The sequence below is a fragment of the Procambarus clarkii genome, chromosome 24 (genome assembly GCF_040958095.1).
Source record: "Procambarus clarkii isolate CNS0578487 chromosome 24, FALCON_Pclarkii_2.0, whole genome shotgun sequence".
In the NCBI taxonomy this organism is placed as follows: domain Eukaryota; kingdom Metazoa; phylum Arthropoda; class Malacostraca; order Decapoda; family Cambaridae; genus Procambarus; species Procambarus clarkii.
In genome coordinates this window covers 2,280,907-2,307,511 of record NC_091173.1, presented here as the reverse complement: position 1 = coordinate 2,307,511, position 26,605 = coordinate 2,280,907, and the positions used below count along the sequence as shown (strand labels likewise).

General features: G+C 47.9%; 1 protein-coding gene across 1 annotated transcript in view; it reads right to left on the bottom strand.

Annotated features, from left to right (window-relative positions):
- Cog2 (conserved oligomeric Golgi complex subunit 2) overlaps window positions 1-26,605 on the bottom strand; it is a 197,298-nt gene that overhangs the window by 117,895 nt on the left and 52,798 nt on the right. The window contains 1 exon segment of the mRNA XM_045748023.2: window positions 21,410-21,605. Within this exon segment, the coding sequence (XP_045603979.2) occupies window positions 21,410-21,605 (196 nt within the window).

Here is a 26,605-nt window from a genome sequence, read left to right as displayed (position 1 = left end):
CTATACACAGTTTCAAGTGTAGATATGATAGAGCCCAGTAGGCTCAGGAACCTGTACACCAGTTGATTGACAGTTGAGAGGCGGGACCAAAGAGCCAGAGCTCAACCCCAGCAAGCACAACTAGGCGAGTACAACTAGGTGAGTACAAACATATATACACACACACATGCATTCACATACATTTGTCTCTCTTACTCTGACAGGGTAAGATAGCTGATAGAGAAACTAGTGTGCAATTAAGCACTTAATCACTGAAGGTGATTAAGGTGCTTTTACAAGCTCGGGTTATATAGTTACATCACATACATACATTGTATAATTGATACATTACATGGTTAATCTTGGGTACAAGTTCAATATATCATCAAGTGTTCCAGTACTCATATAGTAATTACACAGTTCAGCATCTTGAGGTTATCTTGAGATGATTTCGGGGCTTTTAGTGTCCCCGCGGCCCGGTCCTCGACCAGGCCTCCACCCCCAGGAAGCAGCCCGTGACAGCTGACTAACACCCAGATACCTATTTTACTGCTAGGTAACAGGGGCATAGGGTGAAAGAAACTCTGCCCATTGTTTCTCGCCGGCGCCTGGGATTGAACCCAGGACCACAGGATCACAAGTCCCGCGTGCTGTCCGCTCGGCCGACCGGCTCCCTACCTTAGCCCAGGAGGGCAAAAGTCAGTCAATATGGGACATTCTACAATATAATGTTCAAGAGAGTGCATGTTTTCTCTTTCACAAAGTTGACACATTGTGTACTCGACATTTGGGTTTTGAGAAAGCTACCAGATACGTCTATATCCCAGGCGTATTCTGGCCACTATAGTGTCACATTACCGGGTTCTTCTTCTATTAGTCCCACATGTAAATGTCTCCTCACGATATCTATCATAATATTTAATGCTACAACTTTCACGTCTTTGTGAATTTGTTAGGTCGGTGAGATCTTCATTAGATATTTGTTTAAGTATTCTCTTTGTCACTGCTAATGAAACACCCATATCAATTTCTACCACTGGTTTTCTACAGGCTGTCTTTGCAAGCATATTAACAGTCATGCCTAGAGATGCCAACACGTGATGTATCCATAGGAATTTAATTTCAAATCTGTTTTCTTTAGCAGTTAAAACATTCATTCGAATATCACGACTATTTTCTGGGTGTCACTACTATGTGCGTTCATTGCCAGGAGTGCACTCTGTGCGTCACAGTATATAAGTCCACTGCCTTTGTCTTTAAAAAATTCAGTGGCAAGGTATATGCCTGCAAGTTCGGTTTGAGTTGTACTTGCCCAGTCATTGACGCGCTTCATTGTTGTATGTACGAGAGAAGATTGTTCAAATATGTTACATGCACATCCGGTACATCGTCCACCTTCTTCTACAGAGCCATCGGTATAGAACTGATACACATCGTTACCCATACTCTGAGTACTTTCAGTGATGCTTTTCAGTGTAAACTGTTTTAATACTGTAGAGTGCACACTATCTTACTTGGGCGCATTTACAAAATCAACTGATAGATCCCAGTTATCCCATAGAGAAATTGGTTGATTAATCATTAAGTTGGGTACATATTTAATATTTCGATGGAGGATGGTGTGAGTGGTGTGGGGGATGGTGTGAGTGATGTAGGGGATGGTGTGGGTGGTGTGGGGGATGGTGTGGGTGGTGTGGGGGATGGTGTGAGTGGTGTGGGGGATGGTGTGAGTGATGTGGGGGATGGTGTGGGGGATGGTGTGAGTGATGTGAGGGATGGTGTGGGTGGTGTGGGGGATGGTGTGAGTGGTGTGGGGGATGCTGTGGGTGGTGTGGGGGATGGTGTGAGTGGTGTGGGGGATGGTGTGAGTGGTGTGGGGGATGGTGTGGGTGATGTGGGGGATGGTGTGAGTGGTGTGGGGGATGGTGTGAGTGGTGTGGGGGATGGTGTGGGTGGTGTGGGGAATGGTGTGAGTGGTGTGGGGGATGGTGTGTGGTGTGGGGAATGGTGTGAGTGGTGTGGGGGATGGTGTGAGTGGTGTAGGGGATGGTGTGGGTGGTGTGGGGGATAGTGTGAGTGGTGTGGGGGATAGTGTGAGGGGTGTGGGGGATGGTGTGAGTGGTGTGGGGGATGGTGTGGGTGGTGTGGGGGATAGTGTGAGTGGTGTGGGGGATAGTGTGAGGGGTGTGGGGGATGGTGTGAGTGGTGTGGGGGATGGTGTGAGTGGTGTGGGGGATGGTGTGAGTGGTGTGGGGGATGGTGTGAGTGGTGTGGGGGATGGTGTGTGGTGTGGGGAATGGTGTGAGGGGTGTGGGGGATGGTGTGAGTGGTGTAGGGGATGGTGTGGGTGGTGTGGGGGATGGTGTGGGTGGTGTGGGGGATGGCGTCAATGGTGTTGGGGATGGTGTGAGTGGTGTGGGGGATGGTGTGAGGGGTGTGGGGGATGGCGTCAATGGTGTTGGGGATGGTGTGAGTGGTGTGGGGGATAGTGTGAGGGGTGTCGGGGATGGTGTGAGTGGTGTGGGGGATGGCGTCAATGGTGTTGGGGATGGTGTGAGTGGTGTGGGGGATGGTGTGGGTGGTGTGGGGGATGGTGTGAGTGGTGTGGGGGATGGCGTCAATGGTGTTGGGGATGGTGTGAGTGGTGTGGGGGATGGTGTGAGGGGTGTGGGGGATGGCGTCAATGGTGTTGGTGATGGTGTGAGGGGTGTCGGGGATGGTGTGAGTGGTGTGGAGGATGGTGTGGGTGGTGTGGGGGATGGTGTTAGGGGTGTGGGGGATGGTGTGAGTGGTGTGGGGGATGGTGTGAGTGGTGTGGGGGATGGTGTGAGGGGTGTGGAGGATGGTGTGAGGGGTGTGGAGGATGGTGTCAGTGGTGTGGGGGATGATGTGAGTGATGTGGGGGATGGTGTGAGTGGTGTGGGGGATGATGTGGGTGGTGTGGGGGATGGTGTGGGTGGTGTGGGGGATGGTGTGGGTGGTGTGGGGGATGGTGTGAGTGGTGTGGGGGATGATGTGGGTGGTGTGGAGGATGGTGTGAGTGGTGTGGGGGATGGTGTGAGTGATGTGGGGGATGGTATGAGTGGTGTGGGGGATGGTGTGGATGGTGTGGGGGATGGTGTGAGTGGTGTGGAGGATGGTGTGGGTGGTGTGGGGGATGGTGAGTGGTGTGGGGGATGGTGTGAGTGGCGTGGGGGATGGTGTGAGTGGTGTGGGGGATGGTGTGAGTGGTGTGGAGGATGGTGTGGGTGGTGTGGGGGATGGTGTGAGTGGTGTGGGGTATGGTGTGAGTGGTGTGGGGGATGGTGTGGGTGGTGTGGGGGATGGTGTGAGTGATGTGGGGGATGGTGTGAGTGGTGTGGGGGATGATGTGGGTGGTGTGGGGGATGGTGTGGGTGGTGTGGGGGATGGTGTGGGTGGTGTGGGGGATGGTGTGGGTGGTGTGGGGGATGGTGTGAGTGGTGTGGGGGATGATGTGGGTGGTGTGGAGGATGGTGTGAGTGGTGTGGGGGATGGTGTGGGTGGTGTGGGGGATGGTGTGGGTGGTGTGGGGGGATGGTGTGGATGGTGTGGGGGATGGTGTGAGTGGTGTGGGGGATGGTGTGAGTGGTGTGGAGGATGGTGTGGGTGGTGTGGGGGATGGTGAGTGGTGTGGGGGATGGTGTGAGTGGTGTGGGGGATGGTGTGAGTGGTGTGGGGGATGGTGTGAGTGGTGTGGAGGATGGTGTGGGTGGTGTGGGGGATGGTGTGAGTGGTGTGGGGTATGGTGTGAGTGGTGTGAGGGATGGTGTGGGTGGTGTGGGGGATGGTGTGAGTGGTGTGGGGGATGGTGTGAGTGGTATGGGGGATGGTGTGAGTGGTGTGGGGGATGGTGTGAGTGGTGTGGAGGATGGTGTCAATGGTGTGGGGGATGATGTGAGTGGTGTGGAGGATGGTGTGGGTGGTGTGGGGGATGGTGTGAGTGGTGTGGGGGATGGTGTGAGTGGTGTGGGGGATGGTGTGAGTGGTGTGGGGGATGGTGTGAGTGGTGTGGGGGATGATGTGAGTGGTGTGGGGGATGGTGTGAGTGGTCTGGGGGATGGTGTGAGTGGTGTGGAGGATGGTGTCAATGGTGTGGGAGATGGTGTGAGGGGTGTGGGGGATGGTGTGGGTGGTGTGGGGGATGGTGTGGGGGATGGTGTGGGGGATGGTGTTGGGAATGGTGTGGGGGATGGTGTGGGGAATGGTGAGGGTGGTGTGGAGGATGATGTGAGTGGTGTGGTCGATGGTGTGAGTGGTGTGGGGGATGGTGTGAGGGGTGTGGGGGATGGTGTGAGGGTGTGGGGGATAGTGTGAGGGGTGTGGGGGATGGTGTCAGGGGTGTGGGGGATAGTGTGAGGGGTGTGGGGGATGGTGTCAATGGTGTGGGGGATTTTTTTTATTATGATTTTCTACCACACACGTGGCCACACATTTACAATGCTAACCAGCATATATACATTTTCTTCTGTCCTCCATGGACAGGGTGAGAGATGTGTTAAACATATAGTTCAGGGGTATATTGAACAATCAACCACAGAAGGTGATTCTGTGCTTTTAAAATGTTAAACTAACCTACATACGCAAATACATAGATACACAGATTTACGTATGCCCTACATAAAGTGTTCGATGTGTCTTTTACATAGTGTCTTTAATGTGCAATTACAAAGGTGAAATATAATTCTGATCAGCTTCCATATATACTTTATACACATACATACACACACACACACATATACATATACATATATACATATATGTATATGTATATATGTATACTTGATAGGCTTGATAGAATTCTACGATCAGGTGACAAAGATTAAGCAAGAAAGAGAAGGATGGGCGGACTGCATTTTTTTGGACTGTTGGAAAGCCTTTGACACAGTACCCCATAAAAGGTTGATGCATAAGCTGGAGAAACAGGCAGGAGTAACTGGTAGGGCACTCCAGTGGATAAGGGAGTACCTAAGCAATAGGAAGCAGAGAGTTACAGTGAGGGGTGAGACCTCAGAATGGCGTGAAGTCACCAGTGGAGTCCCACAGGGCTCTGTACTCTGACCTATCCTGTTTCTGATATGTAAATGATCTCCCAGAGGGTATAGACTCATTCCTCTCAATGTTTGCTGACGACGCCAAAATTACAAGAAGGATTAAGACAGAGGAGGACAGCTTGAGGCTTCAAGAAGACCTGGACAAGCTGCAGGAATGATCAAACAAATGGCTGTTAGAGTTTAATCCAAGCAAATATAATGTAATGAAGATAGGGGTAGGAAGCAGGAGACCAGATACAAGGTATCATTTGGGAGATGAAATAGTTCAAGAGTCAGAGAGAGAGAGAGAAAGATCTGGGGGTTGATATCACGCCAGACCTGTCCCCTGAAGCTCATATCAAGAGGATAACATCAGCAGCACATGCCAGGTTGGCTAACATAAGAACGGCCTTTAGAAACTTGTGTAAGGAATCTTTCAGAACATTATATACCACATATGTCAGACCAATCCTGGAGTATGCGACTCCAGCATGGAGTCCATATCTAGTCAAGCATAAGACTAAACTGGAAAAGGTTCAAAGGTTTGCCACCAGACTAGTACCCAAGCTGAGAGGTATGAGCTATGAGGAGAGACTAAGGGAATTAAACCTCACTTCATTGGAAGACAGAAGAGTTAGGGGGGACATGATCACCACATTCAAGATTCTCAAGGGAATCGACAGGGTTGATAAACACAGGCTATTTAACACAAGGGGCACACGCACTAGGGGACACAGGTGGAAACTGAGTGCCCAAATGAGCTACAAAGATATTAGAAACAACTTTTTTAGTGTCAGAGTGGTTGACAAATGGAATGCATTATGAAGTAATGTGGTGGAGGCTGACTCTATACACAGTTTCAAGTGTAGATATGATAGAGCCCAGTAGGCTCAGGAACCTGTACACCAGTTGATTGACGGTTGAGAGGCGGGACCAAAGAGCCAGAGCTCAACCCCAGCAAGCACAACTAGGCGAGTACAACTAGGTGAGTACAAACATATATACACACACACAATGAGGAATTCAAAAGGTGACACCCCTAGGGTCAACACTTGCAGCAGAGGAGCTCCAGCATATTTCAACAATCCTAAGTATTGTAGTACAGGTTGATGGTAGTGAGTGGTGTCCCAGAGAACATAAAGGTATAGTGCTCTTGAAAAATAGGTGAGATAACAGGAAAGTGCTAAGGGAAGTGAAAAATCGGATGAGAAAAAGTTGCCCTAGTGTTTACAGTGCAGAGAAGAACATTCAAGATGGCCACTGGCAAGGGGAAAAACAAAACAGAGCTTGATTTTGAGGGATTCAATGAAGAAAGCATTGATATTAGTAGTCTACATAACAAGTTGGTAAATTTAGATACTATAGTGAACTCTCATGTAGAAATAATTAGTAAATTGAAAGAAAGTAATGACCATTTGAATAGCAAAGTTTTATGTCTTGAGGGTTTAGTGAAAGACTTGTACAAGGATAAGAATCAATTGGAAACAAATTGCAAAGCCATGGAAGAAGAAAATAAACTCTTAAAAATAGCTTTGGAAGAAGTTAAAGTAAATTTAAACATAAATGACTACAATAGGTTAGGCAAGGAAATTCAACAGGAGAAACAGCTTTTGTCAGCACAGATGGAGGAAGTTACACAGGGAATAGAACAGTGCAAGAAAGATATGCAACTCACTTATGCACAAGTGGCCAAGGAGAAGGAAAAAATAGAAGAAGCAGTAAAGAAAGTCAAACACTGCAGCAACCAAGATAAAACAAACATTAGGCTAGAAGTGAGGAAAGAATTGGCATCTAACCCGAAGTTGGTGCAAAACACAGTTGATCGGAGTAAGTCCCTGATCATTTTTGGCTGCAAAGAAAAGGCGATAACATCTAGGTCAGAAAGAGCTGTAGAAGAAGCTAAAGTAGTAGATAAAATTGTTGGCCTCGTGGAAGGTCTTACAAACAGAGAGAATGTGTGCGACTACAGGAGAATAGGCAGGTACGTAAAAGGGAAAGATCGACCTTTGAGGATCACCCTAAACGGTGCCAAACAGATGGAAGAAGTACTAAGGAATGCTAGAAAATTGCAAAGGGATGAGGATGGGAAAGGGTGGTCAGTTAAGACGAGATCTTTCAAAAGAAGATAGAGAGAAGCTGAAACTGAACCTCGCCGAGGCAAAACATTTAAATGAGAGCAGGAATGAAGAGGAAATAAATTCTTTTTCCTACAAAGTGATAGGGGTAGGCAAACCAGTAAAGTGGTACATAAAGGCAAACCAACAAAATCAATAGAGAGAGGGGGAGTGAAGAATAAGGAGAGGGGGAACAAGTTCCTGAAGATTGCATACACCAACATAGATGGAGTGAGATCGAAGATACTGGAGTTAAGTGATGTAATACAGCTGCAGACACCAGACATTGTTGCACTCACGGAGACAAAACTTGAAGATGTAATTTTAAATGAGGTCATATTTCCAAGGGGCTACTCAATTTGGAGACGGGACAGAAAAATTAGGAAAGGCGGTGGCGTTGCTGTGCTGGTAAAAGAACACCTAAAGGTGAAGGAAATAATGACTGCCAATCCACAAGAAGTTGACATAATAGCCACTAGAGATCTGCTATGAGGATGATAAACTAATGATGATAAATGCATATAGTCCACCGCCAAGCAGCACATGGTCAAAGGAGGAGCTAGATAGTAAACGTGAAGGTCTTATAACAATAATGAGAGAGATTATAGCGAGAGCGGATAACGATAGATCACGACTGTTGATAGTCGGTGACTTCAACTTGAAATCCATAGACTGGGAAGCATATGAAGCTAAAACAGAAGATTTTTGGACCTGTAAATTTGTAGACCTCATCCTGGAAAACATTCTTGTATCAACATGTTAAACAAGCTACGAGGATGAGGGAAGGGGACGTACCCTCCATGCTAGATTTGATATTTACCAGGAAGGAGGAAGAGATATTTGACATTCAGTACCTTCCTCCCTTGGGTAAAAGTGACCATGTCTTTTTGGGAATAAAGTATGCAATGCGTTATAAGCTGGAAGAAAATAAGGAGGTTGAAGCAGTTGAAAAACCAGACTTCAGGAGAGGACATTATGGTGACCTTAGAAATTTTTTTAGTGAGTATAATTGGACAGACTTGATGCTAGGCAAGGAAGTGAATGAGATGTATGGCAAGTTTTGTGAAATATATGATAAAGGCACAAAAAAATTTATACCAAAACAGAGATGCAGAACTAGTTAACAGGATTGGTTCAATAGAAATTGCGAGAGGGCTAGAGACCGAAAGACACAAAAATGGAATCAATACAGGAAGAGGCCGAACCCCCAAACATACCAGCGATACAAAGATGCGAGAAACAACTACACGGCAGTGAGGAGAGAGGCAGAAAGAAATTTTGAAAAAGGGATTGCGGACAAATGTAAAACAGAACCAGGTCTATTCTATAAATTCATAAACAACAAATTGCAGGTAAAGGATAATATTCAGAGGTTGAAAATGGGAAATAGATTCATGGAAGATGAAAAGGAAATGTGTGAAACACTAAACGAAAAGTTCCAAAGTGTGTTTGTACAAAATGAAATCTTTAGGGAACCAGATACAATAAGAATTCCAGAGAACAACATAGAACACATAGAGGTGTCTAGAGATGAAGTGGAAAAAATGCTCAAGGAGCTCGGTAAGAACAAAGCAGCTGGCCCAGATGGCGTTTCACCATGGGTTCTGAGAGAATGTGCATCTGAGCTCAGCATTCCACTTCACCTGATCTTTCAGGCATCCCTGTGTACAGGAATCGTAGCAGACGGGTGGAAACAGGCTAACATAGTTCCAATCTACAAAAGTGGCAGCAGGGAAGACCCCCTCAATTATAGACCTGTATCATTGACAAGTGTAATAGTGAAAGTATTGGAAAAACTAATCAAAACTAAATGGGTAGAACACCTAGAGAGAAATGATTATAATATCAGACAGACAGTATGGTTTTCGATCTGGAAGATCCTGTGTATCGAATTTACTCAGTTTCTATGATCGAGCCACAGAGATATTACAGGAAAGAGATGGTTGGGTTGACTGCATCTATCTGGACCTAAAAAAGGCTTTCGACAGAGTTCCACATAAGAGGTTGTTCTGGAAACTGGAAAATATTGGAGGGGGTGACAGGTAAGCTTCTATCATGGATGAAAAATTTTCTGACTGATAGAAAAATGAGGGCAGTAATCAGAGGCAATGTATCAGGAATGGAGAAATGTCACAAGTGGAGTACCACAGGGTTCAGTTCTTGCACCAGTGATGTTTATTGTGTACATAAATGATCTACCAGTTGGTATACAGAATTATATGAACATGTTTGCTGATGATGCTAAGATAATAGGAAGGATAAGAAATTTAGATGACTGTCATGCCCTTCAAGAAGACCTGGACAAAATAAGTATATGGAGCACCACTTGGCAAATGGAATTTAATGTTAATAAATGTCATGTTATGGAATGTGGAATAGGAGAACATAGACCCCACACAACCTATATATTATGTGAGAAATCTTTAAAGAATTCTGATAAAGAAAGAGATCTAGGAGTGGTTCTAGATAGAAAACTATCACCTGAGGACCACATAAAGAATATTGTGCAAGGAGCCTATGCTATGCTTTCTAACTTCAGAATTGCATTTAAATACATGGATGGCGATATACTAAAGAAATTGTTCATGACTTTTGTTAGGCCAAAGCTAGAATATGCAGCTGTTGTGTGGTGCCCATATCTTAAGAAGCACATCAACAAACTGGAAAAGGTGCAAAGACATGCTACTAAGTGGCTCCCAGAACTGAAGGGCAAGAGCTACGAGGAGAGGTTAGAAGCATTAAATATGCCAAAACTAGAAGACAGAAGAAAAAGAGGTGATATGATCACTACATACAAAATAGTAACAGGAATTGATAAAATCGACAGGGAAGACTTCCTGAGACCTGGAATTTCAAGAACAAGAGGTCATAGATTTAAACTAGCTAAACACAGATGCCGAAGAAATATAAGAAAATTAACCTTCGCAAATAGAGTGGTAGACGGTTGGAACAAGTTAAGTGAGAAGGTGGTGGAGGCCAAGACCATCAGTAGTTTCAAAGCGTTATATGACAAAGAGTGCTGGGAAGACGGGACACCACGAGCGTAGCTCTCATCCTGTAACTACACTTAGGTAACTACACTTAGGTAATTAATTACATGCATTCACATACATTTGTCTCTCTTACTCTGACAGGGTAAGATAGCTGATAGAGAAACTAGTGTGCAATTAAGCACTTAATCACTGAAGGTGATTAAGGTGCTTTTACAAGCTCGGGTTATATAGTTACATCACATACATACATTGTATAATTGATACATTACATGGTTAATCTTGAATACAAGTTCAATATATCATCAAGTGTTCCAGTACTCATATAGTAATTACACAGTTCAGCATCTTGAGGTTATCTTGAGATGATTTCGGGGCTTTTAGTGTCCCCGCGGCCCGGTCCTCGACCAGGCCTCCACCCCCAGGAAGCAGCCCGTGACAGCTGACTAACACCCAGATACCTATTTTACTGCTAGGTAACAGGGGCATAGGGTGAAAGAAACTCTGCCCATTGTTTCTCGCCGGCGCCTGGGATTGAACCCAGGACCACAGGATCACAAGTCCCGCGTGCTGTCCGCTCGGCCGACCGGCTCCCTACCTTAGCCCAGGAGGGCAAAAGTCAGTCAATATGGGACATTCTACAATATAATGTTCAAGAGAGTGCATGTTTTCTCTTTCACAAAGTTGACACATTGTGTACTCGACATTTGGGTTTTGAGAAAGCTGCCAGATACGTCTATATCCCAGGCGTATTCTGGCCACTATAATGTCACATTACCGGGTTCTTCTTCTATTAGTCCCACATGTGAATGTCTCCTCACGATATCTATCATAATATTTAATGCTACAACTTTCAGGTCTTTGTGAATTTGTTAGGTCGGTGAGATCTTCATTAGATATTTGTTTAAGTATTCTCTTTGTCACTGCTAATGAAACACCCATATCAATTTCTACCACTGGTTTTCTACAGGCTGTCTTTGCAAGCATATTAACAGTCATGCCTTGAGATGCCAACACGTGATGTATCCATAGGAATTTAATTTCAAATCTGTTTTCTTTAGCAGTTAAAACATTCATTCGAATATCACGACTATTTTCTGGGTGTCACTACTATGTGCGTTCATTGCCAGGAGTGCACTCTGTGCGTCACAGTATATAAGTCCACTGCCTTTGTCTTTAAAAAATTCAGTGGCAAGGTATATGCCTGCAAGTTCGGTTTGAGTTGTACTTGCCCAGTCATTGACGCGCTTCATTGTTGTATGTACGAGAGAAGATTGTTCAAATATGTTACATGCACATCCGGTACATCGTCCACCTTCTTCTACAGAGCCATCGGTATAGAACTGATACACATCGTTACCCATACTCTGAGTACTTTCAGTGATGCTTTTCAGTGTAAACTGTTTTAATACTGTAGAGTGCACACTATCTTACTTGGGCGCATTTACAAAATCAACTGATAGATCCCAGTTATCCCATAGAGTAATTGGTTGATTAATCATTAAGTTGGGTACATATTTAATATTTCGATGGAGGATGGTGTGAGTGGTGTGGGGGATGGTGTGAGTGATGTAGGGGATGGTGTGGATGGTGTGGGTGGTGTGGGGGATGGTGTGGGTGGTGTGGGGGATGGTGTGAGTGGTGTGGGGGATGGTGTGAGTGATGTGGGGGATGGTGTGGGTGGTGTGGGGGATGGTGTGAGTGATGTGAGGGATGGTGTGGGTGGTGTGGGGGATGGTGTGAGTGGTGTGGGGGATGGTGTGGGTGGTGTGGGGGATGGTGTGAGTGGTGTGGGGGATGGTGTGAGTGGTATGGGGGATGGTGTGGGTGATGTGGGGGATGGTGTGAGTGGTGTGGGGGATGGTGTGAGTGATGTAGGGGATGGTGTGGGTGGTGTGGGGGATGGTGTGGGTGGTGTGGGGGATGGTGTGAGTGGTGTGGGGGATGGTGTGAGTGATGTGGGGGATGGTGTGGGTGGTGTGGGGGATGGTGTGAGTGGTATGGGGGATGGTGTGGGTGATGTGGGGGATGGTGTGAGTGGTGTGGGGGATGGTGTGAGTGGTGTGGAGGATGGTGTGGGTGGTGTGAGGGATGGTGTGGGTGGTGTGGGGTATGGTGTGGGGGATGGTGTGAGTGGTGTGCGGGTTGGTGTGAGTGGTGTGGGGGATGGTGTGAGTGGTGTGGGGGATGGTGTGGGTGGTGTGGGGGATGGTGTGAGTGGTGTGGGGGATGGTGTGAGTGGTGTGGGGGATAGTGTGAGGGGTGTGGGGGATGGTGTGAGTGGTGTGGGGGATGGTGTGAGTGGTGTGGGGGATGGTGTGAGTAGTGTGGGGGATGGTGTGAGTGGTGTGGGGGATGGTGTGAGTGGTGTGGGGTATGGTGTGAGGGGGTGTGGGGAATGGTGTGAGTGGTGTAGGGGATGGTGTGGGTGGTGTGGGGGATGGTATCAGTGGTGTTGGGGATGGTGTGAGTGGTGTGGAGGATGGTGTGAGGGGTGTGGAGGATGGTGTGAGTGGTGTTGGGGATGGTGTGAGTGGTGTGGAGGATGGTGTGAGTGGTGTGGGGGATGGTGTGAGTGGTGTGGGGGATGGTGTCAGTGGTGTGGGGGATGGTGTGAGTGGTGTGGGGGATGGTGTCAGTGGTGTTGGGGATGGTGTGAGTGGTGTGGGGGATGGTGTGAGGGATGGTGTCAGTGGTGTGGGGGATGGTGTGAGTGGTGTGGAGGATGGTGTGAGGGGTGTGGAGGATGGTGTGAGTGGTGTTGGGGATGGTGTGAGTGGTGTGGAGGATGGTGTGAGTGGTGTGGGGGATGGTGTGAGTGGTGTGGGGGATGGTGTGAGTGGTGTGGGGGATGGTGTCAGTGGTGTGGGGGATGGTGTGAGTGGTGTGGGGGATGGTGTCAGTGGTGTGGGGGATGGTGTGAGTGGTGTGGAGGATGGTGTGAGGGGTGTGGAGGATGGTGTGAGTGGTGTTGGGGATGGTGTGAGTGGTGTGGAGGATGGTGTGAGTGGTGTGGGGGATGGTGTGAGTGGTGTAGGGGATGGTGTGGGTGGTGTGGGGGATGGTATCAGTGGTGTTGGGGATGGTGTGAGTGGTGTGGAGGATGGTGTGAGGGGTGTGGAGGATGGTGTGAGTGGTGTTGGGGATGGTGTGAGTGGTGTGGAGGATGGTGTGAGTGGTGTGGGGGATGGTGTGAGTGGTGTGGGGGATGGTGTCAGTGGTGTGGGGGATGGTGTGAGTGGTGTGGGGGATGGTGTCAGTGGTGTTGGGGATGGTGTGAGTGGTGTGGGGGATGGTGTGAGGGATGGTGTCAGTGGTGTGGGGGATGGTGTGAGTGGTGTGGGGGATGGTGTGAATGGTGTGGGGGATGGTGTCAGTGGTGTGGGGGATGGTGTGAGTGGTGTGGGGGATGGTGTGAATGGTGTGGGGGATGGTGTCAGTGGTGTTGGGGATGGTGTGAGTGGTGTGGGGGATGGTGTGAATGGTGTGGGGGATGGTGTCAGTGGTGTGGGGGATGGTGTGAGTGGTGTGGGGGATGGTGTGAGTGGTATGGGGGATGGTACTCCGAAGTTCTCATTACCCCTCAGTCTGTCTGGAGCTGTGTGTGGCATTGTTGCTTGCACCCTGTGCAGTGCAACAGAGCCCTCCTTGCCATACTTTACTAGCAGTTGTGACACAACAGCAACACTGAATGTCCGTATTGGCGGTCTACTGCCAGATTTTACCAGGTACATACTGAAACAGTTGGGCACTGCAACATCTATTAGGTGGAAAAAGAATTTTTTCGTCCACTTCTCAAACTTCCGCACGCACTCCACTGCACCGAGCATCACGTCACATTTTATCTACAAGGCGCATGTTCACGTTGTAGTCTATGACACAGTCTGGTTTATAAATGGGGTAGCGCATTTGAAAGTGGACTTTGCCACTGTCCAACATGGCACCGGTGTGAATTGTAGTCAGCATATTCACCTCGCGTCTGTCCTTCCACCGCACTGAGAGCATATTGTCACACTTGCACAGCTGGCAATCACATACTGCTATACCTATGCCAAACACTGGCATTTCCTTCCTGTGTTCCTTCGCAGTGCCACATACGCCGGTGTTATGGGCAAGGAGGTATCTGGTCAACAAGGGGCTGGTGTAATAGTTGTCGGTGAACAGTATATGTCCCTTGTTCAGCAACGGTTCCATCAGGGGTTTTACGACACTGCCGGAGAACCCGGGTTCATCTTGAGCTGGTATGTCTTCATCTGGTATGTCGACATTTGTACCAGAACACAGAATCATGTCCATGACGATACCAGTCTCACAATCGCACAGCACGAAAACCTTAAGTCCAAATTGGTGGCACTTTGATGGGATGGGGATGTACTGCTTGAATGACAGGCACCCCTTGAACAGTACAAGAGATTCGTTGATTACCACATTCTGTGCAGGTACAAAATAATCGCAGAACTTAACTCTCATGTCACTGAACACCTTCCGTACCTTTAACAGTCTGTCGTGTCTGTCCTCATTTGTATTACTCTCGAAATGCAGGCATCTGAGAATCAACAGGAACCTATCACGCATCATATACTGGTTGAACGCGGGCGATGGAACAAGACTGTCTTTGCTCCAATAATCGTGGATGATGTGTTCCTCGAAGTGCTTCATTATCATGCTCAGGGCGAGAAACACGTACATTTCATCAATTGTGGTGTCCTTCTATCACGTGAGGCGTGAGGCAGATAAAATGCCAGCCTCTATGAGGCTGTGAGCATATCTGTTTGTCTCAGTCACAAGATAGGTCATGAATTTGTTATCGAAATATGTCAGGAAATAGTCTATATCTGCCATATTCTCACCTGTATAGGGGAATAATGGTGTAACACCAACATTGGTAGCATCAAACGTTGGTATTTGTGGAACAAATGTGGCACAATCTTCTCACACAAGTACACCCGGGGGTTTGGTTTTGGTGCCAATAGCACGGCCAACACCACCATGAGCACCAAAAATACGGCAACGTTGTCTGGTGCTGGAGCTGCGTGAAGGTATGGTAGAAGATGAGGCCAATCTACGTATCGTAAGCCAACCACGAATGCCTGATGTAGAGGGGACACTGTCGTCATTGTCCTATTGCTGCGAGACACGCTGCCGTCTGCCGTGACGTGTTGCTGAGGCAGCAAAACCCCGCCTGGTAACACCTTCACTGCTCGTACTCGGGTTGTCCACACTACTTGTATCGGAGCCTATGACACTGAAGCCTGAGAAAGATTCATCGCAAGTACTATCACTGAATAAACTTACGTCAGGGGACATACATTGTGGTGGTGATGATAACGGTGTTGACCCAAGGTGGCGAGGCGCGTGTACCGTACAAGCTCGTGACATCATCCACCTCAGTCTCTCCCTCACTCGTATCAGACCTCTGTGAAGGTCTTTCTCTGGAACAGAGAAGGGAGTCGGTCGGCCGAGCGAACAGCACGCTGGACTTGTAATCCTGTGGTCCCGGGTTCGATCCCGGGCACTGGCGAGAAACAATGGGCAGAGTTTCTTTCACCCTATGCCCCCTGTTACCTAACAGTAAATAGGTACCTGGGTGTTAGTCAGCTGTCATGGGCTGCTTCCTGGGGGTGGAGGCCTGGTCGAGGACCGGGCCGCGGGGACACTAAAAAGCCCCTAAATCATCTCAAGATATCATAGTCTAAGTCATCATCCATAGCACCGTCATCATACAAAGTGTCGTGTATCTCCTCCTCAGAGAGTTGTTTTCCATGACCACGGGTGACAGTGGAGCGGGAGCTCATAGATGATGCGTCAGACATGGTTGCCGCTTTGAAACTGAGGCTCCCCATGGCTGCGGGGCATACTGGGATTTTTTCAAGATGGCGGACGATCACTGAGGGCCCCAGGCATCCTTTCATACCCGCAGTCACAGCGTGCCAGTTTTGAATGTAATGTGAAAATAAAAATACCCGGAGGCGTGTTGCGCACCCCCCATTGAGCGTCTACAGTGGCGTTGTGCAGTTCAGTGGTTAAATATGCAAAAACTAGAAGATAGAAGAAAAAGAGGTGATATTATCACCATGTACAAAATAGTAACAGGAATCTTTAAAATTGACAGGGAAAAATTCCTGAGGCCCGCAACTTCAAGAACAAGAGGTCATAGATTTAAACTAACGAAACATATCTGCCGCAGAAATATAAGAAAATTCACTTTTGTAAATAGAGTGGTAGACGGTTGGAACAAGTTAGGTGAGAAGGCAGTGGAGGCCTTCAGTGGAGGCAGGGGGAGTGGAAAATAATTGAGGGGCTGGTCCCAAACCTGCACACAGAAATAACACCACATGAGACCAGAAGACATGGCAGGATGTGCAGAATACCCCCGTTGAAAAGCAGAGGTGCAACAGGTACTCTGAGAGAGAACTCTATCAACATCAGAGGCCCGAGACTGTTCAACACGCTTCCACTACACATAAGGGGCATAACTAGCAAACCCCTCACAGTGTTCAAGAGAGAACTGGATAAGCACCTCCAAAGGATACCTGATCAACCAGGCTGTGACTCATACGTCAGGCTGCGAGCAGCCGCGTCTAACAGCCTGGTTGATCAGTCCAGCAACCAGGAGGCCTGGTCGACGACCGGGCCGCGGGGACACTAAGCCCCGGAAGCACCTCAAGGTAGCCTCAAGGTAGGCCAAAACCATCAGTAATTTCAAAGAGTTATATGACAAAGAGTGCTGGGGAGACGGAAGACCACAAGCATAGCTCTCATCCTGTAACTACACTTAGGTAATTACATGTAAACAAACAAATCACAGTGCCGCCCTGGTGGTCAGGCAGGGAAGCGACCCTCAGATAAGAACGCAAGAGATCCGAAAAACACGCCAGCAAATTTGAGATAAGAAGCAGACAGGAGGGACGAAAAAACCCTGCCCAGAAGGCAGAAAACCCAGGCAGGTGCAAACAACTCCAGAACTGCTAGCAGACACACCCTCCCCCCCCCCCCACAGCCCTGGGAATCCACAACAGAGGCCCTGGGGCAGAGTCGTCCTCCACGCGAAACACCCCTGAAGAAAAGGCAGAGTCCAGAGGAAAGGAGGCAAAGAAAGGGCCGCTGGGAAGGCCCAGAAGCCTCGGTAGGAGGATGCAGGCTTGAATGCTTCCCTCATCAACCTTAACAGGGCAGCCACAGAAGCCACCCAAGTCTCAGCACAAACTAAACCCCGCCCCGACCTGACCCCGAAACTCGCAGATGGTACAGAGCCGGGAACAGGGAGGGGGGTAAAGAAGGGCGAACAATGCCCAACCAAAATGGGACGGCCCTGGGGGCATCCAGGTGGGAAACCAACCTAGCGCATTGCAACAACCTAAACATAATATGCAATGTGGATACGGCCTGTACTCTACCAGTAAAGTAATCAGAATAGTACTGGAGAACAAACAGAGAACACGACTCGCAAGTCTCAGGGTCAAGGTGTCGTTGTCCCAACAGGCAGCACAACAGAGGCAAAAGAGATGGCTGTCACCCTGAGATAAGGGTAAAGCAACCAACAAACCCGCACAAGGCGGGCTGGAACCCAGAAGATGCATCCATTGGTCCATCGAGCCCCGACAGGGTTTTCCAGGACCCGTAGGCTGACTGCTACGGAAAGCCCAGGTGTTGCTAACCGGTTAAGACCCAAAGCTAACAAGGGGGGAGAGCAAACACTGAAACCCCTACCACATGTACTGATCATGGGGGCCTAGCAGAGGGCCACCAAATTATTATAAGTGGAATGAAAGCCACACCTGACAGACCCTCACCAGGCAAGAAAAAAAATGCAAAAGTACAACGTCCACAGAGGAAACAGGAACCTTCCGCCGCATAGGTAGACAGCCTGCACAACACCTTGACACCTTAACCAGCACGATACCATTCCCTACCCAAAGTCAAAGAAGGGCCATGAAACTCCAGCTGGCCCCAAGGGCGGGGTAAATGCCAAGCAGCAAGAACCCCTATTGGAAATGGTTTCCCAAACGCACCAGGGAAGATAATCCTAACACGAAAGGGCAGTACTCACACAGGGCACCTAGGGAAGGAAGCCCCTAAGTGCATGCAGCCCTGGCGCTGATGAGGAACACCTGGCCACCACATACAACAACACTGCAGAGGTTGTCACGATGGCAAACACTGCTATGAAAACCGAGGCCACAGAAGCGTCCACTCCGGACCACATTAGCTAATAAACTGGAGGGCTGAGTGGCCGGCACGGGAAGGGAGGGCTGTGCCGATGAGCGGCGCGGCAATGGAGTGTGACGTTTGCTTGTTTCCTTGGGATTGGAGGGAGTTCTACCTCTCTAATTTTTTTTTTTTAGTTGTTAGTTTCTTACCCTGTGGGGTTTGTTTTATTATGCGTACCTTTCTGGGTGCCAAGGAAAACCCTCGACCACAGGGGAGTTTTCCAGGGCCATTGTTCCCTGCAACCTCTCTGAAGGGGCCAGGTTCTGGCTCATAGTCTCTGGTAGGTCGAACTCCATAGCTAATGCCCCGATTTAATATATCACACATTAGACTGATAGCTCTAGGGGGCCATAGGGCCTCCCCATAGAAAAAACAACAAAACCGCTGCAAAAACATCCCAACCAAATATAGATGCGATGTACGCGAGGGTGTGTAATTCATGCTGGCAAATATGGTAAGCCAAAGCTGAAGGGAAGGAGAAGTCGAAAACCCCACCTCCCACAGCAACAACCCCAACTTAGAAGGCACAAAGGCTCAAGCTGGGGCAACGAGGGAACTCCCCCCAAGCCCCAGGGCAGAACCCTCATTCCTGCCCACCACCCCTTGAAGAAATGGCAAAGTCCCAGGGAAAAGCTTTAGGAAAGGAGCCTGCTGGGCCGACTCTGAAGCCTCAGCGGGGAAAGCGGGTTCAACCACTGTCCGCAAATCGGAAGGGGCAATCCCCGAAGCTACCCGAACCTCATCCCAAGCAAACGTTAGGGAACCGGAGGCGGGGAAGGGGGGGGGAAGGAACAGGGTGAACCACACCCACCTGAAAAGGAAGCAAGGGCACGGACTGAACCATGGTTAAACTAACCAACGCCCCTAAATCCTGGTTCCTAAACCCAGAGCGGTGCAGCTATGGGGCTTCCAACCACTCAACCAACCTGACTCGTTGCAACAAAGAATACCTAGCATGAAGCGAAGTTGCTGCCTGACCCCTAACATCCTTAGACAAGGAATGGGTAAACTGAATGACAAGCGGAGAGCAAATCCCGCAAGACTCAGGGTTGTAGGTGTCACCAACTCAACAGGCAGCATGATAGAGGCAGAACAGGTGATCGTCACCGCAAGGCAGAGGGAACGAACAACCTTCAGCATTGCTTAAAGCGAAACAGGGCTTGGAAGACGCATCCATGGTACCCCCAAACCCAACGGGTTTTGTACGGCCTGTAGGATACATTAGCCATACAGGAAGTCCAGGCACTGAGGTTAGCTAAGCCGGTAAACTCTGTTTACTGCAGGCAAACTGAGAAACTGAAAGTTGTCTTGAAATCTCAGGGCAACAGAGGAAGACCACCAACACAACCTATGCATGTCTAATGGGAAGCTAGGCAGACCTTTGCCAGAAGTAAGTGAATACGCGCAAAACAAATGAAAACAAAAGCCCCTGAAGCAACACACAAACAAACTGGTCCCCCAGAGAGAATCGTTGGATGTCGCTGTGTGCAAGGTGCGCTGGCTGCAGTGCGCCCCACCCAGCAAAAGCCCACTCCCTATCCAGGGCAAGACAGGAAGCCCAAGACACTCGACGGACCCCAAGAGTGAGAACAACGCCAAGCGAGAAAGCCCTCAAAGGGGTGTGAGACCCAAACGTCCCAGGGAAGAAAACCCTGACACACAAGGGAAGTACTTACCAGGCAACTTGGGCAGATAGCCCTAGGCACATGCAGCCCAGGATACCAGAGAACTCCTGGTATGCCACCACACCACACAAAGCTGGCAAAGCCACAAACGCAAAAACCAGTCGAGAAAGAGAGGCCAGAGGAGACGTGTTGACACTAGACACATCAGTCAAGAGCAGAGGTGGTGGGCTGCAGGCTCACCTGAGCAGGCATCCCCTTGCCTCTTTCAGGGGGAGCGGGGGAGAGGGGTGTGCTCAAGCTGGCGCGCTCTAGTTGAATGACGATTTGCTCGTTTGTTTGTTTACTATTGAGGGAGTTCTTTGGCTCTGTTCAGACGTAAGGTGCAATTTTCACCAGTTGGTGATATGTATTGTTTCACCTACCTTTCTGGGGGTATTCCCAGTTCATGGCAGACATGATATACTCTAAATGTATAGCGCTCATATAGCCATTGCTCCCTGTGCCTCTCTGAGGGGAGACCAGGGGTCTGGCTCGTGGTCTCTGGTAGGCACAGAACTCCAGGGACTAATGACACCAAACTAATATGGCATATGTCAGTTTGGATAGCTTCAGGGAGCTGATGATGCTCCCCACAGAAAAGAATTATATAAACTGTCTTATGTATACAAAAACAATGGGAAGTGAAGGGCACAATAACAAGATATACTTTTATTATAATTTGATGCAATTACCACTGGCAACACTACGCACAGTGCCACAGTGCAGTGTACGAGACGAGTCAAGCTATCAATTAAGTACACATCGAAGTCTCTGAGACGGTCAGTCTGCTGAAGGCCACAGTGGAGATTGGTAGACAATATTTGATGTGTTAAGCCCTAATAAAATGCCAAGAAGAAAGACTACATTTATCCATGAATAGACCAAAGAACTTGGTCCATTCAGCAGAAAAAGTCACCAAAAGCAGAAAAGGTGACTTTCATGCATTTTGTACATTATGCTGTTGTGATGTGATTAGGGCTGTCTGGTGGTGACTTTTAATACTACCATATTCAAACTAATTTTGACTGAACCAGTTTTTTGTGACTGATTAGTATGTCATTTGGCTGCTTTGATGCATCATTTTCCACAGATATTGCAGATGTCTGTAAACCCATGTTGACGTTCTGCATGCTTTCCTGGTGAAAGTAACAATACTAGTCCCCCCCTGCTCTCTGCACCTCTGTGAGTTGGGGTGAGGTTCCAGCTCTGGTCTCCAGTAGACCCAACAGGACTCTAACATTTCTCGAGACTCAGTAATGAGGAGCCATCTCAGCGAGTTATCTCTAGAGGGGTCTCAAAGGGGCACGTGCCAAAAGATGCTTTTACAGTACAGTATATGTATAATTATGTCATCATGATTACTTGTGGTTAAAATTAAATTACTAGCTTGAAATACTTACTGGTTTGTAGACATCAAGAAGAGCTGCACCCTCACAATGTGACACCAAAAAATTTAGGTGATTTACTTCAGCAGCTAAACGATCTACAAGATCACCTTCTCCTGAACTGGGGTCCTCGCTGGAGTGGATAACTCTGCATATACTATCTCTTGCATCCTTTCTACTACACTTTAATAAGGCCTCTAATCTTTCCAACCTGTTTATGATAAATATTTTACAATACAGTAATAAGAAAAATCACAGATTCAAGAAAAATGTTGTAAATTTATGCAATGGGAGCATTGCTTAGAAGGTTTTATTTCTTTCTTATAGATATACGCAGTTCAACCACATTTACAATAATTTGTCGAAGAGCATGATCTCAAATCCAAGATAAACTTTCACATCTTAGTAATAACCACTAAAATTCTTTAACCTCCTTTACCTTATACTTCCAGCTTGTGTGTACATACTTAACCTTCAAATGGTAATATATATACTACAATACTCATTTTTTTAAAGAGAGTACATGAAGTGCTGTACACATAATAATACCAGCAATGAACGTAATGAAACGCCATTTTCTGGGTGAGTCCCGGAGGCTCCCCGGAGCTATTCAGGCTGATATGTATCTCTTTAGCTACATATCAGATATGTATCACATTTAGATACATAACTCCACCCGCATCAGTCGATGTAGGAGGAGTTTTAGGCCTACCGGGGACCACGAGCCAGAACCTGGCCCCCTCAGAGAGACACGAGGAGCAATGGCCTATAGAAATGCACATGTGATTTGGAGCATTCTATATCTGCCATCGACCGGGACAGGCACACAGAAAGGTAAGCGCCCCAAAACAAACACCTATTCTGGTTAAAAACGACAAAAATAGACAAACGAGTGGACAGAACTCCCAAAATGAAAACGAGCAAACGAGCATAATGTCACATGAGCCACGCCGCATGTCTGTGCAGCTCCCCCCCCCCTCTCCGGGAGGGGAAATGGGGGAGCCCCCAGGCACCACACAAGCGATCCATACTCCAGTTCAGATGCTGGATATTAAAATATGAAAAAACCGCCAACCAGAAGGAGGGAGGGCTGCCGGGGAGCCTACAGGACTCGCCCAGAAAATGGCGTTTCATTACATTTAACGCTGGTTTTTCGAGGGGCGCCCCTTCGGCTCCCTGGAGCTACTTCACAAAAGACGAAAATGAAAGGGGACCTACCTGGGAGGCGGTCAGTCTTCGACTCGAAGTCGAGACAACAGGCTGCAACCAACGACCCAAAGCGACACAAGCCTGACTAGGCTCAGGAACATTAACGAGGTAGCATGCAGCCAGGACCCTGTTCGACAGTTACAAACTCTGTGCCCGAATGTCAGCCCAGGACATTGTTACCAGAGTCGGCAGCAAGCACAGCAAACTTACGAACGTCATGGGCACGGGGATAGACCGCAGGCTGGCTAGACTTAATAACCCTGCAGACGACCTGAGAGACCTGCAACCGAGAACAGGAAAGAAGGGAAACTGGATCGGCCCAAAGCGCGTTCCTGGACACAGAAGCCGTGGTGCGCAAATAACGGCAGAGGGCCGCAACCAGACACAACACAAGATACACACCCAGCCTGACCAACCAAGCATCAACAACCCAAGGACCCCCTGGAAAGCAGCAGTCTCATTCCTCGTCAGAAAAAAAAAGAGACGGCTGCAAACGGAGAAACCTATCACCACGAGCAAAAAAGAAGAAACCCCTGCACCGGAGAAGAGCATGAAGCTCTGCAACCTGACCCCCAGAAGCCAATGCCAACAAGAAAAAGAGCCTTAGAAAAACAAACCTGAACCGAAGGGGCCACAACAAACCGAGGAGAAGTGAGATAGGAGAGCACTCTGTCCAAAGACCAGGATGGCTCAGGCGGCGCATGAGCAGGCTGGAGGTGAAACAACGCACAAGACAGTTTGCAAAACAGCGCAGAAGTAACATCTATATTGAAAGCAAGCTGCAGCGGCTCTACCAACATCGCATGATAGGAGGCGACAGTATATGCCACAAGATGACGGTCCTGAAACAGCAGCGAGAAAAAGGACAAAACAACCTTAACTGAAAAAAATGCACAACGACGAAGAGTCAAAAGGAAACGGAAGGACCGCCAGGAAATTTCATACTGTCGCCAAGATGAAGCCCACAGGTGGGACACCATCAAAGAAGCCACCTGATCATCTTACAGATGGTAATAGACTCGAGTCAAAAAGACCAAATGCAAAGACTCAAGGAGAAGAGCGAACCAGTCTCGTAACAGACTGGACCGATCTGTGGGAAGAGGCAGAGCCGCGGAAAAACCTCCGTGTTCGGACACCGGGCAAACAGCGGCTGAAACCAAGGCTGGGCCTGCCACCACGAGGCAAATAGGATTACTTGCCCCTGGTAAGTCTTTAAGCGAGCTAGGACCTGGAGTAACAGCTGAACCAGGGGAAAGAGGTACAGGAACCCCCACCTTGACCAGTCATGCCGGAAGGTATCGATCCTGATGGCCTCGCGGTCGAGGAAGGGCGCCACATATACCGAAAGATGCCTCGATCATGCCGACGCAAAGAGGTCCACCTCCGGGCGCCTGAACGTCTAGCAGAACCAACTGAATGAGTCGGCATCAACCGTCCATTCCATGGACTGGGGAATGAACTGGGACAGGCCATTCACCAGGACATTGGACACCCCCCTGGACGTGAACAGCCAGGAGAGCCAAACCCCGAGAACTCACCAGACAAGTTACCTGAAGTGACCAGCCCCAAAGAGCCAAGGACTGCATCGAACACCCTCAGTTCAGGCGATGAACCACTGGGGAGCAGTCCGAATGGATCCGGATCGTCGATGCGCTGACGACCCAAACTCTTCGAAGCACAAAACCACACACTGCAAACTCCCACACCGTGCTATGGGCCCGATGGGAGGACGGACCCCACCGCCCCTGGCCGGCCTGGTGAGCACTGTTCACAAAACCCCAGCCGAGGGACATCAAAGCGTTATATGACAAAGAGTGCTGGGAAGACGGGACACCACGAGCATAGCTCTCATCCTGTAACTACACTTAGGTAATTACTCCACCAGGAAAGAAGAAGAGGTATTTGACATCCAGTACCTTCCTCCCTTGGAAAAGAGTGATCATGTCCTCTTGAACATTATATACGCTATGCAATATAATCTAGTAGAGAATAGGGATAGTGAAACAGTTGTTAAACTCGATTTCAAGAGAGGACGCTATGGGAAACTTAAAATTTTTATTCTTGGGTATAATTGGACAGACTTGTTGCTAGGCAAGGCAGTAAATGAGATGTATGCCAAATTTTGCACAATATATGATGAAGGCACACAAACATTCATACCAAAACAGACATGCAGATCTAGGGTACAGGGTTGGTTCAACAGAAATTGCGAGAGGGCCAGAGATGAAAAGACACTAGAATGGAATTATTATAGGAAGAGGCCAAACCCCCAAACATACCAGCGATACAAAGATGCAAGAAACAATTACACGTCAGTAACGAGAGAGGCAGAGAGGAACTTTGAGAAGGGTATAGCAGACAAATGTAAATCATATCCAGGCCTTTTCTATAAATTCATTAAAAGTAAGCTGCTGGTAAAGGATAATATTCAGAGGTTGAAAATGGGGGACAGATACACGGAAAATGAGAAGGAAATGTGTGAAACATTAAACGAAAAGGTCCAAAGTGTGTTTGTACAAAATGAGATCTTCAGAGAACCAGACACAATAAGAATTCCAGAGAACAACATAGAACACATAGAGGTGTCTAGAGATGAAGTGGAAAATATGCTAAAGGAGCTCGGTAAGAACAAAGCAGTTGGTCCAGATGGAGTTTCACCATGGGTTCTGAGAGAATGTGCACCTGAGCTCAGCATTCCACTTCAACTGATTTTTCAGGCATCCCTGTATACAGGAGTTGTAGCAGATGTGTGGAAAAAGGCTAACATAGTTCCAATCTACAAAAGAGGCAGCAGGGAAGACCCCCTCAGTTATAGACCTGTATCATTGACAGGTGTAATATTGAAAGTATTGGAAAAACTAATCAAAACTAAATGGGTAGAACACCTGGAGAGAAATTAAATAATATCAGACAGACAGTATAGTTTTCGATCTGAAAGATCCTGTGTATTAAATTTACTCAGTTTCTATAATTGAGCCACAGAGATTTTACAGGAAAGAGATGATTGGGTTAACTGCATCTATCTGGGCCTAAAAAAGGCTTTCGACAGAGTTCCACATAAGAGGTTGTTCTGGAAAGTAGAAAATATTGGAGGTGTGACAAGTAAGCTTCTAACATGGATGAAAAATTTTCTGACTGATCGAAAAATGAGGGCAGTAATCAGAGGCAATGTATCGGATTGGAGAAATGTCACAAGTGGAGTACCACAGGGTTCAGTTCTTGCACCAGTGATGTTTATTGTGTACATAAATGATCTACCAGTTGGTATACAGAATTATATGAACATGTTTGCTGATGATGCTAAAATAATAGAAAGGATAAGAAACTTAGATGACTGCCATGCCCTTCAAGATGACCTGGACAAAATAAGTATATGGAGCACTACTTGGCAAATGGAATTTAATGTTAATAAATGCCATGTTATGGAATGTGGAATAGGAGAACATAGACCCCACACAACCTATATATTATGTGGGAAATCTTTAAAACCCTCAAACCGCGCATATCATATATAAATGATATCAGTGACAAAACCGAAACCGCGCACATCATTTATATATGTTTTCGTGTCTAGCGCTATAATTTAAACGCCCCGCCTGGGATAGGGGCAGCTATAGTACAGCCACGACCGGTAGTTGCCAGATGCCACCTAGAAAAAAAATCCAGGCCAACATTCTTGGGTGTTACAGCGTCAGTATTGAGCAAGCCACCAAGGCTGGCGCACGCAGCACGAGCTCACAGCACCGCTGTTCAGCTTGTGACCACAGCATCGCCTACAAATACCATAATATAAATGATACTGCTATTATTTAGCAGTGATAGTATTACTGAAGCCCCCTGACTGTGATAAAACTGACCAGGATTCTGATAATAGCAGGATTGTGGTGATATTTAGCGCAGTGCTCCATGGAGGGAGGAGTAATGCTGTGGGAGGGAGGGTTGTGGCGTCGTTTTCTCACTGTGTGTGGCCACCATTTATTGACTGCACTCACCATACCAGCT